At 43.9% G+C, this 17,320-nt stretch overlaps 1 protein-coding gene across 4 annotated transcripts in view; it reads right to left on the reverse strand.

Moving 5' to 3' along the window:
* Positions 1–17,320, reverse strand: part of Nup98-96 (nuclear pore complex protein Nup98-96) — a 263,228-nt gene that overhangs the window by 73,261 nt on the left and 172,647 nt on the right. For all 4 annotated transcript variants that reach the window (XR_005110629.2, XM_075882251.1, XM_075882250.1 and 1 more), the window contains 2 exons: positions 9,438–9,571; positions 2,733–2,877 (listed from right to left, as the gene is read on the reverse strand). Coding sequence is in view for 3 of the 4 variants with exons in the window: in XM_075882251.1 (XP_075738366.1) it covers positions 2,733–2,877; positions 9,438–9,571 (279 nt within the window). In the remaining variant the exon portion in view is untranslated. The remainder of the gene's footprint in view (positions 1–2,732; positions 2,878–9,437; positions 9,572–17,320) is intronic.

A 17,320-nucleotide genomic window follows, 5' to 3' on the forward strand; every position in this document is an offset into this window, starting at 1 on the left:
GGCAATGGCCTGTTCACAGGAAGGTAAATATTTGTCTCATTAGACTCGACTGCTGTCTCCTGTAATTAAACCATTAATTATTATTATTTAAATACTGCCGAAATTACAGTGTCTAGTGATTTCAAGATTTCTGACGCCGTTCCGGAAGCCGCATGAAGCTACGCTGAGAGCCGCATGCGGCCCGCGGGCCACAGGTTGCGGACCCCTGAGATAGACGGTTTGGCGCAGTTTGGCCAATTTACGTAGATTTTGTCAGGTTGGCGCAGCTGGCGTAGGAATGAGATTTCCGCAAATAGCAGGCGAAATAGCATCTCGCCGCACAGTGGTACGCAACAAAATAATCTCATTCTGCAAATAAAAAGGAAATGTCACACACATATTTCATTGCATATCAAAATCCACAGCTCGCATTTATAACAGACTTAGCTGCAAGAAAGTCCGTAATTGGACTCTGACGTGTATTCCTGATGCAGACGATGGTTCGCCCAGCTGCAGCCCCAATGTTCAAGCCAGTTTCGTCGCCCTCGTAAGCGCTGATGTAGCAGCGCAGCACGTCCACCGCGTCTAATGCCTCCGATGTCGTCATGGTCCCCATTCGTTGACAGATTCATTGCCGCTGGTCTCATCCGAATCGTTGGCAGCATGCACAATGTTGTCATTTCGGAGCCGTTCCGTAGCCACCACTCTAGAATACACACTTACATAGTTGCAAAACGACTTGCTGTCAGGCACTACACTGCACCACCAAGTGCTATTCATGATGCTGCGATTTCGCCTGATGCGGCGAAACTGTCTGGCACAGCAGCAAATAAGGCGTGTCGAAAACGATTTGTAATCGTGCATGCCATCACACTTATACACACCACTGGAAGAAATTCAAGTGCAGCTTACAAGTCAACATTGGCGTCCCACTTCATCCTGATGTTGAGCAGGTGCCTGTCAATCTAGTGCGTGCATTAACTGGCCTTGAGCATGATAATGACACCTTGGTCAAGCGGCTGTATTATTACTGAGCAGTTTCCAGGCAGGCAGGAACATCAGCCCAATGTTTTGGAGCACGGCAGTGGTATGGTGGATGGTGCAGTTATCTAAAACAATGCAAACGTTGCAGTTCGCCTTTGCCAGCTTTTCATCATATACGCAAAGCCATCTTGCAAAAATGTCCGCGTCTCTTGTCACTTTGCTCTTCCAGGTCCTTGATTCGCTGGCTTTTATCATAGCCGCCTTTTGATTCAGCGTTGTACGCTTTTGCTTCCTATCTTGTGCATTCATGTTGCTGGAGTCCCGAGCGCAGCACTATAATAGAGTTAAGGCGGAGGCACTAATATTATTAAAAAAACGCACACGCACACGCAAACACACGGCTCACCTCGGTGAGTGGCAACACTTGCAGTGGTTGCAGACAGGTGCGCCGTGGTCATACGCACCGAGGGGAAGGTAGGAATGGGCTCGTGGACACACAACACAGGGAAAGAGAGTGATTATGAAAAGGAAGGGGCGATTTTTTCTGCAGCCCTTTAGGAAGCCCAACTCAGCGCCATGAGGAAGGAGAGAGGGGCAATATAAAGAAGATAGAAAAAGGCAATCGTTCGCGCAGTGCAGAGTCCGCGCCTGGCGGTAGCCAAGTGGCGCACGTGCAAAAGAAACAGCGGGCACCGTCAGCTTTGGACGCGTTGCTGCAGGATGCGCTGCGGGAGTTTTGAACAGCTAAATGCAGCTGCCGCATTGCGCACCATTTCAAATTCACATTGTGCACTGTCATGACATCAGATTTCCCAGCAAAATTTGTTCACTATATCCCATAAGCCGCATATTTAGCCACGTTAAAATAACGTTTTGAATACATTGGTTTCTATGGGGACTTTCAAGAAGATTTAAGATTTGCTTGTTATATCCATAATTTTGTTATTGACCGTCTCATTATAACGAGGTTTAAATGTACCTCTTGCTCGATTGTGAGTTGTAAAAGAGTTGTCCTACAGTGGTTTTCGTCACAAGCTCTGAAGTGCTGATAACTAACCTTTTTAAGGGCAAGCCCAACAAGACAACTCTATTACAGGTCAGAGACGCGCATCTGCGATGTTCATGACTAATGTGGTGCACTCTAGTAATCTGATGACTGAACTTCGCGTGCAGCTGCGTCGACTAAATCGAGAAACAAGCAAAATTATGAACTCATCCTGCCAATGCTACCTTGACAGCAGAAAAGATGAATTATTTATTTTTCTAAAACTCCCTTTTCAGATAAGAGCCATGTTTTACAAGCTTGACACTTTAAGTAAGTTAATTTGCAATCTGAAAAGCCCAAAAAGAGTGAGTGCCTGTGCACTGAGACGAATGGGGCTACTTTAGTTATTTTTCAGGAACTAGAGCTTTTTTTTTTTTACTCATAGCACCATCTGGCAAACACGCTGTAAAGCAAGACTAGGCGTCGTGGAATGTTTCCCTTCCAGACGAGCAAAGTTGACGCTCTTGTGTTGTCTTACTCCGTGGCTAAGACTCATAATGAGCGCTTTGATGAATGAGAGCAGCGGCGGCTTACCATGGTTTTACTACAGCTGCGGTGGTTCTGCATGGGCATTTAGGCATAGAGTTACAATTGGCACATAGAACAAACTCGCACAGCATGATTAACATGCATTGTTTTTTACTCAGCAAATCTAGCAGTGCCTTTGAATTAATTTCTTTCCTTTGAAGGCTGGCCAAAGAAAAGACAAATTCGAGGTGCTCACCCATTTCAGTTGCAAGCCTTGCAACAAGGGCATCCTGGTCATGCAAGCAGTCCACACTAGGGTTCGGTGCAAAGATAGGGCTGCCCCCTTCCAGTGAACAGCACGAATGTACCAGTTGGATTTCCAACATGGCTACCACGTTTTTCTGCAATCACGCCAGAGAGAAAGGTGAGCACAAGGTTTGTGTGAACAGTAAATTTAGGATTCAAAGCATATAGTGGCTTGATAAAATAATTTCGAATAAATATGAGTGTATTTGACATGACACAACAAACCTTAACAATTTTTTTTATTTGAAACAAGGCAAGTGCAAACGTTCTTCCTTTCGGTTAAAAGAAAGTGCAAGCAACTTTCAATACAGTGAAATCTCGGCAGAACGAACCACACATTAATGAACTTTTCCGATTATAGAACTTTTAAAAAATCCCGCACAGACTGCTAATAGTTTCAATGTAAAATTATTTCACTAATACGTACTTCAGAATACCAAACTTTTTAGAATAACCAGTGCTAATTTAGTTCCGCATTATATTAACAACACCTCAGTACAGCGAACTCATGTTCTGAAATCCGTAGCGACCACCGGAGCGGTACGCAATCAGACGACACAGTGAACGGACGCCTTGCTTCTTGGAACACGTGTGACAGTGCAAAGGGGAAAAAAAATGAAAAGATGACTTTCTTTTCTTTCTTTTTGTTGAAACGCCGATGCTGCAGGTTTACAAGTGCCGAGGAGAGGGGCGAGGGTGACACGGGAGGGCAAGGTTGGTGGCCGAGTGGGAGTTGCGGAACAGGAAGCATGGGAGCGAAAAACAAGAGAGAGCGAGAGAGCAGAATACGAAATGCGAGGAATTTCTTTTTTTTTAGCTCTTTCTTTCCTTCGGAAAAGGCGATGACAGCCATAAACTTCGGGATTTTCTTATCTTTGTCACTTCTACATGTGCTCCAGGAGGCTTTGTCAGTCGGGTTCACCTCTTTTCAGTAATTGCTTATTGCGTCCGCAAAGCAGGTCGATGTTCGCACTGCGGAGCTGCTACAAATGAGTTCATCTCTGCTTGCGACGAAAAAGCTAAAGCAGTTCTGCAAAGCGAGAAAGTGGGTGGCACCACAGGAATGTAGATGAGCTCGAGGCCTTCGCGCTGCAAAGTTGTTCTGCACACATAAAAAAAAAACCACAGACTTCTTTAAGTAAATGTGCATTTCTTTAGTGTTCACTTGTGCATTTGTTTTTTCTCGTGAAACACGAGTTCAAGGACCCACCGTTTTAAAGGTAAGTCGTTTTGGTCGGTGGAAAATAAGTATTTATGGTTAATATTTTGGCTTTCACTATAATGACCTTTCGAAATAAAGAATTGCCGCAGCCCCCTGAAGTTTGTTATACTCAGTTTTTACTGTAGTAACAGAATTCGACTTTTAGTAGACTACAAGTGATAACCTGTCAAAAATGTTGGTTTGAAATTTACCATACTTTGAGTATATAAGCTGGCATGATAAGCTGGTATAACAAGCTTCTAAACTTAGAAAATTGATGAATCAGTGTGAAGGTAATATGTTGAATTTAACCTTGAAGTAGCGATAAGCAGCAGTGGGAATTTTTCCTCTATAAATGTATTCACAGTGAAACCTACCTCACTGCAGCAAAAGTACCCTTACAGGGCAATTCCATGCGAACCATTTGTTCATTTCAAGTACGTTGAAAATTCATATCATTCAAATTTTAGTAAAACGCAATTTGATTACTGTAGTGTTTGTTTAAATAATCACAGTGCTCAAATATTTACGCAAACCTAGTGATTACAAAATATTTGTTTAACTGAGAGGCATCATTGATGAATAACTGCAATGTTAGAAGATCCACCTTTGTAGGAACATCTAGACTGTCATAGCTTTGTTAAAAGGGGCCCTGCCACACGGTGTTGAACATGGTCTGAAAATGATGCATGAGCAGCCGTTGCTTTTATGGCATCAGACATGCAAGTTGCACGTTCACTTCACCTTTGTGGCATTCACATGATAGAAAAAGGATGAAGGAAAAGTCGCACCAGAAGACTAATGCCTTTGAGTCATCTTATGCGAACAAATAAAGAACCCTGTGAGCTTTATCGTTAAGGTGAGACACTGCTCTTGGGACCCAAAAATTTGCCCAAAATATCGAAAATTTCAAAAGTGTCATTTTCGTATTCCTTCTACCATCGCGCACCTGTGTGCAAGTTCTTGTTTCCAAATTCCATGTGTATTAGCGGCGTAACAGTAAATGAAAAATGCGTTCGCATGTCCCCAGCTTTTTAAATTGTGGCAAATCGTGCTTATTTCAGCTGCCTGTAACTCTCGAATGGCCTGCTCCAACGCAGCTATTTGGTATCGTTGAAAAGCTCTCGCATTTGGCTTGGCTTTTTTTTTATCACTCGGTTGGGTAACACAGAGCTTGCCTTTTTCTCAAATAAAAAGAAAAAGAAAGTAGACGTAAGATGTTGTTATTGGCCACTTCTGATCATGTGGCTAAAATGCTGTCGTCTGATCGGCATAGGGCGTTGTATTTGAAAGCCTGGCTCGTTGAGACGCCATTTTGGCTTGGGTTACGATCCTATGACGAACGTGCTTGGAGGACCGAGAAAGTTCCACTCGGAGTATCAGATCAACCGAAGGCGAGCCAAAATGAAAAAAAAAAAAAAAAAAGTGCTCACAGTATGACATGACAGGTTTCTGCTAGCGATCAGCAAGCATGCGTCGTTGCTTCGACACCCAATAACGGCGACTGAGGTGATTGAAGTTCGCTCTGCAAAGGCACGGTATTGCGCCACTCTGCAACCGACGGGCAAGCTACTCGCAGTGCCGGGGCATCCGATATCGTCGGCGCAGGTAATAGCGGTCCGCAAGATAAGGGCACACCGTCGTCCGGCTTTACAAGCGATAAGCAAGCGACCCGCGACGATGAAACTGACAGTGATCCGCCCGAGGACAACGGCATTCTTTGCGCCGACTCTAGCCTAGTGCGAGTTGACACTGATGCTGTCAAGAGCAGCGACAAAGCCCAAGTGAGTGCTCGTGAGCAGGTCATGCCTGAGCGACTTGAGTCTACACCGGCCACAGCGCGAAAGACTGCGGTTTTCACCGATGCAAGCGACGCATCATATTGGCCTCTGCCGCAGACAATGCAACTTCATATTTGATGATTGACTTGAAGATCCTGAATGGGCTAATCGTTAATTCCCCACCGTGCAAAGTGTGGTGCAAAGTACAGTGAAATCTCGGTAGAACCAACCCCACATTAACGAACTTTTCAGATGAAAAAACTTTTAAAAATCTTGTAACGACTGCTAATAGTTTCAGTGTGAAATAATTTCACTACTACGTACTTCAGAATACCGAAATTTTCATAATAATGAGCGTTAGTTTAGTTCCGCATCATATTAACAATGCCTCAGTACTACGAACTCATGTTCTGAAATTCATTGCGACCACCGGAGTGGTACACAAGCAGACAACAAAGCTAACGGGCGCCTTGCTTCTCGGAAGATGCGTGACTGTGCGGAGGGGAAAAAGAAAACGAAAGGGTGACTTTCTTTTCTTTTTTTTTTTTGTTGAAACCCCCAACACTGCAGGTTTACAAGCACAGAGGTGAGCGGCGAGGGCAACACGGGAGGGCAAGGTCAGCGAGGCAGAGTGGGAGTTGCGGAGCAGGAAGCATGGGCGCGGAAAACTTGAGACAGTGAGAAAGAAATTTTCTTTGGGAGAGGCGATGACAGCTGTGACACTTCGGGTTTTTCTTTGTCACTTCTACATGTGATCTACGAGGCCTTCTTTATCAGTCGTTTTCATCTCTTTTCGGTGATTAATTATCGCGTCCACAAAGCAAGTCGGCGTTCGCCCTGCGGTGCTACTACAAATGAGTTCATCTCTGCTTGCGAGAAAGAAGCGGAAGCAGTTTTCGCTAAGTAAGAAAGTGGATATTCTTCAGCAACTGGAAGGCAAAAGCAAAAAAGCAGGCTGTTGTGACCGAAGAACCGAACCACACCACAGGAATGTGGACGAGCTGGAGGCTTTCGCGCTGCAAAGTTTGTGCTGCACACGTAAAAAAAAAAAAAAAAAACTGACTTCTTTAAAGTAATTATGCATTTTTTGGTGTTTACTTGTGCATTTGTTTTTTCTGGTGAAAAACGAGTTCAAGGACCCACCGTTGTAAAGATAAGTCGTTTTGGTCGATGGCAGATTAGTATTTGTGGTTAATTCTTGGGCTTTCACTATAACAACCTTTCAAAATAATGAACAATTTGCCACAGCCCCCTGAAGTTTGTTATACTGAGATTTCACTGTATGTGGCGGGTGTGCGAAACTAGTCACGGGTGACCGCGACTACGGCCTCGCTAAGAAATTGATAGTGAAGTGTGGCTGTTGTGGCGAAGTGATGACGGCATGGAACACGCACAGAGCCAATGGTGAAAAGTCCTGCAATGCATTCGAGATAAAAATTTTATCCACGCGTGCAATGCTCTGTAGTGGTAGCGACGAAACATATATTAACAATATTTTTGCGTCGATGGAACTGTCGTGGCAGGGCTGCACAATAACACGGCAATTTTTTTTTTAGCTGGTTCCCCAAAGTGGCATTTTACATGGTGTGATATTGGAGCAACAATATATCTCAATCATTCTTTTTTTTTTTGTCAAAAAGGTGGTGAATTGACAAGTGCAGTAGGACTAATACATTGTTACATATTATTAAAGAACATTTATAAAAATAATCTTTTTGAAGTTTTAATTGGGTTTTACAAATAAAATTTTAGATGCCCTAATCGTATTCGAGATGGCTGTGAAATAATCATTCTTGCCTGATTGTACCCGTACATCATCCTCGGCCACTGTAGTGTTCAAGATATTTCCATAATTATTTCTAACTTGTCCTGAAATGTTTTTTCTGGTTTTCTCAAAATTGCGTTTTTCATCATGGTGTAGTTTTGGAGTGACGATATCTCTTGTGGTACTTATCGTAACGCAGCGATTCTTGTTTTGTTAGAAAAGGGGACAAATAGGGAGTGCAGTAGGTGTAAGATTTGAACAAATAACCTCAGAGATGTTTTCAAAAAATAATAATTTCTCCAAGGTGTTATCAAAGCATTTTGCTTACGAACATTCGACATGCTGTAACTTTGGCACAAATCAGTCGAGAGCTTTTATTCTTGTAGCACGGCAAGCTCTCACTGTACAACATCATTTTCATATGCCACTGTCTTTGATCACTACCAGCATTCAAGAGAAAAGTCACCTCCAAATTAGTCAATGCAAAAACATGAATTTCTCAATATTTTGCAAAGTACTTGTTGCACAGAAAAAACAATTGCATATTTGAAATCAACATGTCAAAATACATAAAGGATGAAAGTTTGATCAAAATTCACCCATAAATAAAGATTTCTTTTTTTAAGTGGGCTGTCCCCCCCCATAGGCAACTTAAAAATGCACAATATGGAGATGGTTATCAATACAAGTAGGATTTCCAATAATACTCGATTTTGTCTGTGAAAAGTAGGCTTGTGCAAATATTCAAATGCTTTGAATATTCGAACTAATATTTGTGTATTCAAATTTGCTTCGATTTGAATTTCTATTATCGAGTATTTTTGAAGTACTCGCAATGAATGAATAGACATGTATTAGTCCGCATGTCACCGCCTGTAAAGACATCTATCTAGAGGAAATTCGCTTTGCCGTGAAGCCCCCCTTCAAATTTAAAGGGGCCCTGCATCACTTACTGAGCATGGACAGAAAACGCTGCCGACCAGTATTGGAGGCTACTGACAGCACGCGAGGCAAATATTATAGTGCAGCACGCATCCTGTAATTCAGAACAATAAATTTTCAAAGGTAAAAACTGCTTTATTCCCTCAGCAAATGACACTACAAGTTCAAAAATCACTCGTCACAGCCAAAAAGGAATATACAGCTCAAGTCACAGCCATTGACTGATTTGAGCATGGCGCACTCGCCGTTACCGGGACCGCCACGGGAGGCCGCCGCTTGCCCACGAGTACGTGCACAATTGCACTGAAAAGCCGCATATTTGAAGAAAAAACAAAAGAGAGGTGCTCAACGTCACGAGGTGCGTGTGACTATTTTCTTTCGCTGTGTCATTTCTTCCTGCTCAACTTTCAACTATTTTATCCGGACGTAAAGAGAGAATGCAATTGCAACGTGCGACAAATTTTTGGAACTCCGCTCGCACTGGACTGATTCTAGAAACTCTACGGCGGTACATTTGTGAGACAACAAGCAAGCTCTATGGCTGCTTGAAAAAGTGTTGCAGGGCACCTTTAAAGAAACCCTCATATCAATTCTTCCTTTTATCAAGCTTGCTATGACAGCTTATATGCTCCAATTATAATAAATTTTAATATCTTAAGTACCTTACAGGTTATTACTCGCATCCTACTGAAACTACTACTCAAGGTTGTTTCGACTTCCTATGAACGAAAAAAAAAATGGCATTTGCATAGAGCCTCTATTTCAATTCAAAAGAAATATTGTGCATGTTAGTTAGGTCATGATAAATATTCCTTTTTTTTATATGTCATACATATCATTCGAATTTGATTCGAAATTATTCGACCAAAATCACTATTCACTTCGAATTCGCTTTGAACCTAAAATTTACTATTTGCACAAGCCTTGTGAAAAGCATGCACAGAAACACACTAATGGCTGGACTACCTTTTGAATATCATCTGGTCTCAATGTGTGCAAGTCAACAGCCACTCTTTCCACGGAGATGGAAAATGAAGGGGACGGCTTCGGATAGTGCTGTCCCGCAAAAATGCCCACGTGCCCTGGCGTCTCCATGGGTTCTGCAATGACAAAGACTTTTATTCATCTCTTTCCCAAACACCAACTATACAAGCTAGAGCCATACATGAAAACACTATTATGCTCAGAACATGTCTTTCTTCTAGCTAGGTTATTAAAGTGCCGGTGGGGTGGTGTTTCATAGTTGTCTTATCAAGAATGAGGCGATGCAAAGGCCGAATTGTATTTACGTACATGATTTAGTGCAACTAAAGTGTTCCCGACATGTTACATGCGAAAAGCAGAAATGCTATTTCTATCTGAAATTATGGATGCTAGAAACCTTTGGTATCCGATTTTTCACAAAATTTCAGGTTCAGAACAGCATTGATCGGGCCCCTACTTCTGCCACATCTATCATCTCCATTGAAACTAGCATTTTTTATTCTTCAGTCAATAAATGTGCAACCGTAGCTGAGCCTGAATGGCATTTTTGCCACAATACGAGAATGTGATGAGGGGAAGAGTAATAAATATCTTGAAGAGCCGTTTTTATTCGGACGTTGACTCTATTTGCTTTTGGGAAGTTCGAATAGCAAACACTATTACAAATAGATTCAAAATTTAGAATATTTGCACCCTTCCAATTTTATGCTTTAGTAACTTTGTGCTTGATAATTCTGAAATAGAATAAAAAAAGGCTGTAACAAATCGCCAGAGTCACATACTTTTCTAGTCACGAAACTAAGCAGTCATGGTGGCGCTTTTACATGCAGCCCAATGCCGCCGCCCCAATAAGGTATCATTGTGCCGCAAAGCACACCGCTTACCTGGTGCCGAAATGCTAGGGTGGTGCGACACAAGCTAATGGTTGAGGTGCTTTCCATGCATCTGCTACGCTATTTCCCAAGACAGTCTAGATATTTTCAGTAAAACAAAGCTAAGGTCACTCTTCGTTTTATATAGCGGTGTTTAGCTAACAGTATGTTGCCGTCTGGCAACATGTGGCTAGAATATATGTGAAAAGCCACACAAGAATGCATTCCATTCCAAATCCAACAGCAGGCATTTTTTTAGTCTCTGTTTTCTTTGTGTTTGTGCTGAGGTTCAAATTTGTTCTGAATTTTCCCGCTCCGATTGACGCCACTGATTGAATATAAGTAGCGGCACGAGGAAGTATATCTCACCTGTGTTGAACTAAATTTTGTCGAGTTCACTGAAACGAACAGCAACATGGTCACTCAGTGCCGCTATGCCATTTTAGAAAAAAGCTTGCACCATTAGAGAGCACAGAAAGGGAACCTGCAGAAGTGCAATTCCTGGAAAATGTCATTTCATGGATGGAGTGCAGTGTACCCACAGATGGAGGATAGGCTCGCGGACTTTGTGTGGGAAGTTCGTGTGCCCCTCAATGTCTGTGACTATGGATGCCATTCACAACAAAGCTACAGAGCTCGCTGAAGCAGCTGGGCTTAGAAGAAAGGAGTTACATGCACCAAACTCATGAATGCATTGATTCATGGAGGCAAAAAATGTTCTCTCTATCGGCGCATATCCATCTGCCAAAGGTTGCCAGAGTTTGAAGGCAAGCTTGTGAACTTCTAGTGCTTAGTGAATTGGCTTCGGGAGCAGAACTACCACATTTACTCACACATACCTGCCAAGTTCAAGGATTCTGAATCCGGAAGATTTCCGCAACGGGGGGATGGGGGTGGGCGCAAATATATGGACAGTCCCGGCTGTTTTTTTGCCGTTGCCACCACCGCCGTCCTTCACCGTATATGTATACACATCTATACATATGAACACTCAAAGAAAAAAAATTGGCCCCGTATCTGCATGTCATCGAAAGACGATAGTCTTGCCTCTGGAAAGAGTGAACAAAACATTTATTTTATGTTATGTGCAAGAAAATCGGTGAATATTCTGGAGGCGCTGCGTCAGAGTGCCTCGAGCGTGCAGAGGAGGCGAACGAGCGCATCAAGTCACATCACACATGAGGCATGAGCGCTATCTGGCAGTTATCTTGAAAAACGAAGCGCACGCGGTGTGCGCGCCTATCTCGGAGGTGATAAGGTGTAGAACGCAAGGTGACAGGTAGGTGCCACCACCGTGCCGTCTTAGCAAAGCGTCAGAAACACTCGCCTTTCGTGCACGCGCTGCATTGTCAGCGCAGAGTGATAAACGCTATGGTCCTTAGAATTACTTATGTATGACTAGTATTGAAAATTAGACAAGTTGGTAACGATAGTATGTATGTATGCCTTTTCTAGTAAAAAGGCACACACATACTATTGATGTGTTGTTATAGTGCCTCAGATATGTGCAATAATTGCTTTTTAAATGACAATCGCACAAGAATGAACGCTGAATCTTGAGCAATATTGGTGGGCGCTGCGGATGGGGTCGGCAGTTTGAGTTATCTTAAGGTGCCATTTAGACTTTAAGGTATCGTTAAGGATGGACAGACAGACAAATGGGCAGACAGACAAACAATTTTCCGTCGAAGGTCTCCAAGAAAGACTATCGTCTTTAAAAGCCGCCTGCGCTCGGCCCCAAGCTCGTCGCGATGCGCCGACGCGTGCTTATGTCGCACGTGTACTTTGCCCCATGGATGGATGCCTGTACGTGCATGCTTATTCTTTGGTAGGGGAATCGTATTCCTTCGGCTTTCACTGAAACGAAAGCGTTAATTTCCGGGCCCACAAAGGTCCCTTTGGTCTTTGCACAGGCCCCTTTTGTGAAAACAGCGCGCTTTTCATACACAGAAAGGTATAACAATGGGACACTTCTTAGTTTGTACTCATCTATACCTGTTATTACATATCGTGCATTGTTTTTGTTTAAACAGCGCCTTACGTGTCGAGCGGTAAACGTTATTAGTTCGCTTTCGTCCTGCGAGTATCCTTTTCGTGTGTCATTTGTGTGTGAGCAGCGCGCTGAACGTTTCGATCTGCTTGCCGTTCTCAGCATTACATTCCAAGTTGTTGCTGTCGCATTTATTGCTTGGCCCTTGCGGCGAAACTGTAATTTTAAAATTTTTTTACGTATTTACTGCCTTTAGCCTGCCACTGCATGCCCTCGAAGCTCGTTGATCGCTATCGCGTCGCCGCGACCGCGGCTTTATGCGCGGTGGGTGCGGAACGGTAGTTCATTTTACAATCCCCATGCACTTAAAACTAAGTCGTTTTACTGTTATCGTAGATGTTATCGTAAATAAAACTAAGTAGTTTTACGCCATCTACGATAACATCTGCCGCAGTTTTGTAAGCCGAGTTTGCAGAAAGCAGTGATGCTTTGACTGTTGAGCGCACACTTTCGGGGTTCTGTTAGTTACGTCGTCGCCATACATGATCGTGTCAAGAGCGACCGTTGTTTCATCCACAGCGGTTGTGGCAACGACAATCGCATGCACTGTAGAAGACAGCGCGTGCGCCGGTCGCACGCATACTTTTGAAGCTTCGAGTACGCTGCTCTCGGCCTTCGTTCCGACGGTTCCGTACTAAAGTTCGTATTGCCCACCGCGATTAGGAAATGTGTTTGGAACATTCGAATTGAGGCCCAATGAACATAGTAAAATTTGGCTAAAAATTTCAAGAATTCGTATCTGCTGCGGTTTGGCATTACTGAGATATGCTGTACGTTTACATGAACGCCTCTTAAACTCATAATAAAATGGGTTAGGTTCGAAAAGCCTGGAGCGGATTGAGCTGCTTTTTGTCAATGCAGCCAGATCACGCACAGAAACTTCGATTTCCGGGAGATTTTCATGACAACCGTACAACCGGAAAAAACGGTCAAAATCCGAGTCTACCGGTCGATACAGGAGACTTGGCGGGTACGCTCACATAATTGTCGCACTTTATTTTTTTTTTGCGGTAAACAGATGAAAAGGTGGGAGGTGGGAGAACTGCGCAAGAAAAATTTTTCACGATATCGTACAGAGCAAAAACAAAACGAGATCATTTGAGAAGCTTTGAGAAACACTAATCAAGACTTACCTTGACAATAAAATGAAAGATTCAACACAAAGCAAGATTTATTTGCAGAAGTTTTTTTTTTTTTTCTGACTAGAAACGAGCCCACAGCTGTACCATGCGTTCTGGCATGTGTGTCGCATGTGCGCGTCTTGCTCACTCTCCGTGTGCGTGTGTGGTTAGGACGGCCGACGGGAGGCCTTGCACGCTTTTTCCTGCCGCTCAACAAAACGTCGAAAGTGCGACCACCTCATCATCATCATCATCAGCCTGACTACGTCCACTGCAGGACAAAGGCCTCTCCCATGTTCCGCCAGTTAACTCCGCCCTGTGCTTGCTGCTGCCAATTTATACCCGCAAACTTCTTAATCTCGTCTGCCCACCTAACCTTCTGTCTCCCCCTAACCCGCTTCCCTTCTCTGGGAATCCAGTTAGTTACCCTTAATGACCAGCGGTTATCCTGTCTACGTGCTACATGCCCGGCCCATGTCCATTTCCTGTTCTTTATTTCAACTATGATATCCTTAACCCCCGTTTGTCCCCTAATCCACTCTGCTCTCTTCTTGTCTCTTAAGGTTACACCTACCATTTTTCTTTCCATTGCTCGCTGCGTCATCCTCAATTTAAGCTGAACCCTCTTTGTAAGTCTCCAGGCTTACAGTCTCCAGGCAACCACTTGGCTTAGGCTAAATCTGCGTGTTAGGTGACGCATTGAGGAGCGCTTGCTCATAACTGTTGACCACCTGGTAACCAACTTGGTGCTTCAGGCGTCCCGATATTCAGCTGTGGAGATGGTAAATATTTCATGGGGGGCGGTGACGGCTACATGGGCGCGAAACTGTTTTCGCGAGGCCGACTTCCCCGACGTTGAGCCCGATGCCGAGCCTCAAGCTTCCAAACAGGACCACTCCGGCGGCGATTTGTGGCAGCGCGTCGTCGACTAAGACCAGGAAGAGCGGGTGGGACATCTGTTGCGATGGTTTAATTATGGCCAATGATGATTCTGACGCCGCGGAACCATGCATAGACCAGGGCATTGTGAATTAAGTACGTGGCAAGAGCGATTTGGAGGAATCAGATTGCGAGAATGACGAAACTTTGGAGCCAGTGTCTCATGCAGCTTATGCCACGGGCCTCAGCGAAGAGCACGCTGCCATTTGAAATAAACTCGAGACCGCCCTTATCGCTTCTGCTCTTCGAACCAGTGCGTCACGGACTTTTTTGGGAAAAGAATTTCGTGTTTTCACTCGCTATTTTTTTAAAACTGTGTTTCATTCACTACGAACTCCAGGATACAGTGAATGAATGCCGTGTCAGGCTCAGGATTGTTATAAGCGGGCACGATTGTATTTGACATAGCTTGTCCTTCAGACGTTATGACAGCAAGCGGCCAGGATTTCTTCGAACCGTTTTAGAGCTCCATACTCAAGTCCATCGATAGGGTTAGCAGGCCTGAGTTTATTGGCTGAATACGTGGCCTCAAAGATGCACAACAACTTGCAAGCTCAGGGGTCGTATATATCGAGTTTCTGGTTCTTATCCTCAACAGCTGGCCCTACAAGCAAAAAAAAAGGACCTTTTCCGCGGTACTGTGATTTGTTTTTTTCACCCCAGTACTGCGAATGAGACATGAAACTGATTTTCAGCGTTATTTCTTGTTGCTACATTGATGCACACTGCACACTGTTTTGCGAGGTCTCGGGTTCACTCTCTTCGACAAACTGTGCGATGCTGAGCTGACGCTGGCCTTGGCGCTCTTCATTTAGTTTGCCACCCTCACTGGTGGCATTGACGCGATGACGCCAAGGGAAGCGGCACTGGGAAAAGGCTGCATGTGTTTCGGGCTTTACAAGAGTGGTTGAGATTATAAGAATGATCGAGATAGCATTCATTGCTACGCTACACCGACAGACAAACTGAATTTTTTTCCCAGTGGAGTTTCGCAAAAACAGAACCTTGTGCGCTCATGTTAAATTACTGCTTATGAACTGAGGTGTTTCTCAGGTCGACAGTGATCTACCCCATTAAGGAGGTTGAAATGTCAATCTGTGAGTGCACTGCTCAGAAAACTCAACGATTTTCAAGGACGAGAAAAAATTCCAGAATCTTCAAGGGCCTTGAAAACCTGTTTTTCAAATTCAAGGGTTTTCAGAGATTTCAAGAAACTGTACACACCCCATTTCGTTTGGTCACCTAAAGTTGGAGGGTCGACTTATGTTCCCATTCGACCTATAGTCTAGTTTATGAGGTAGGTGTAGAACGCCATGGTGCACACGTCACGTGCTGGCGGACGGTTCCGTTCATCGGTAAACAACCAAAAGACGGTGTTTGGATTACCGAGTAACCAGGAGCAGCGCGAGAAATGGAAGTGGGCCCTACCATTCTGTAAGGGGAAAAAAGTATGCTAAAAAAAGATATATGACTAGTTGAGGCACTTCATTCTACCATTAATGCAGTTGTTTTAACAGGTTTCGTAGAACACCTGAATTCCAAGGGCAATTTAGGGTTGTGCAACCTGTCAGAGTGAAGTTGGCTTGCTCCCTTTTTAACCTTATTGACACACAATTTATTCACTTAGCCAAAAGAGCTTGTATTTTAGATAGTTACATGCTACGCCTAAGCATCAGGATGACTAGTCGGAGAACGACTTAATACTTAGTAATATTGTTGGCCTTTAATATTCAAAAACCACCAAATGATTATAAGAGACGCCATAGTGAATGGCTCCAGAAGTTCTGATCACCTGGGGTGCTTTAACATGCACCTAGATCTGTATACACGGGTTTTGAGCATTTTTGCCTCGATTGAAAATAGGGCTGCCGTGGCTGGGATTCGATTCCGTGACCTGCGGGTGAGCAGTCGAGCACCATAAACACAGATCACCGTGCGGGTTACCCAGGCAGTACTTCTGCAGTGCACATCAATTTGTGGACCTATGGTGACAGCGTTCCGAGCACTGCTATTTCACACTCACGAGCACAATTTGTAACATATGTGCAAGAATCAATTCAGTAATTCTGCAAGACAAGAGAGCGAAGATGAAGCTGGTAGTATAAATGCTAATAATGGGTCTGTGGGGGGCATCATCTGCGGCCCATGGCACGGGAGCAAACTACTCTATCACTCGCCCTCATCAAAGACCTGAAGAAATGTGTAAAGCTAACTAAAAACAACCAAACATTGGCGATGCAACTAACCCAAAAGCACATCGTGACACCAAATAGATGCTGCCAACGGGCTCCAATGAAGAAGCGTGTTTTGTTTTAGGGGCGAAGCTCCTTAGGGCGTGGGCTGTGCGTCCCCTGTATGTAGCTACCTCTAGTTTAGTTCTTGCAGTGTTCACTAGATGGCGGTACCGTCCCCTGTATGTAGCCACCTCTAGTTTAGTTCTTGCAGTGTTCACTAGATGGCGGTACCGTCTCCTGTATGTAGCCACCTCTCGTTTAGTTCTTGTAGTGTTTACTAGATGGTGGTACTTGTAGCTGATGATGAAAAGATGCAAGATGTTATAAACTAGAAAGCGGTACTTGTAGTTGATGAAAGACGCGAGATCTTATAAAATAGGAATGATGTCACATATGGCGCGTGTCATTGGTTGAAGGCAATCGTTCGATTTAGTGCGGCGACGTACGCTAGGGGGAGCGATGTAATAAAATCGAGTGGGCAAAATGTACAGAGGATTCATGGTTTACCAGGTTTACCTCCGGAGCTTCGCCCACTCATCATCATTCACTTCGTGGATATGGCGGCACTTTTTTTTATCAACAAGATTAGGTTTTTTTTAAAGGCATTTCATACAGTATTTTATTCTGCACAATTTTTTCAGCAGAATAG

This window comes from Rhipicephalus microplus, chromosome 2, assembly GCF_043290135.1.
Source record: "Rhipicephalus microplus isolate Deutch F79 chromosome 2, USDA_Rmic, whole genome shotgun sequence".
NCBI classification, from domain to species: domain Eukaryota; kingdom Metazoa; phylum Arthropoda; class Arachnida; order Ixodida; family Ixodidae; genus Rhipicephalus; species Rhipicephalus microplus.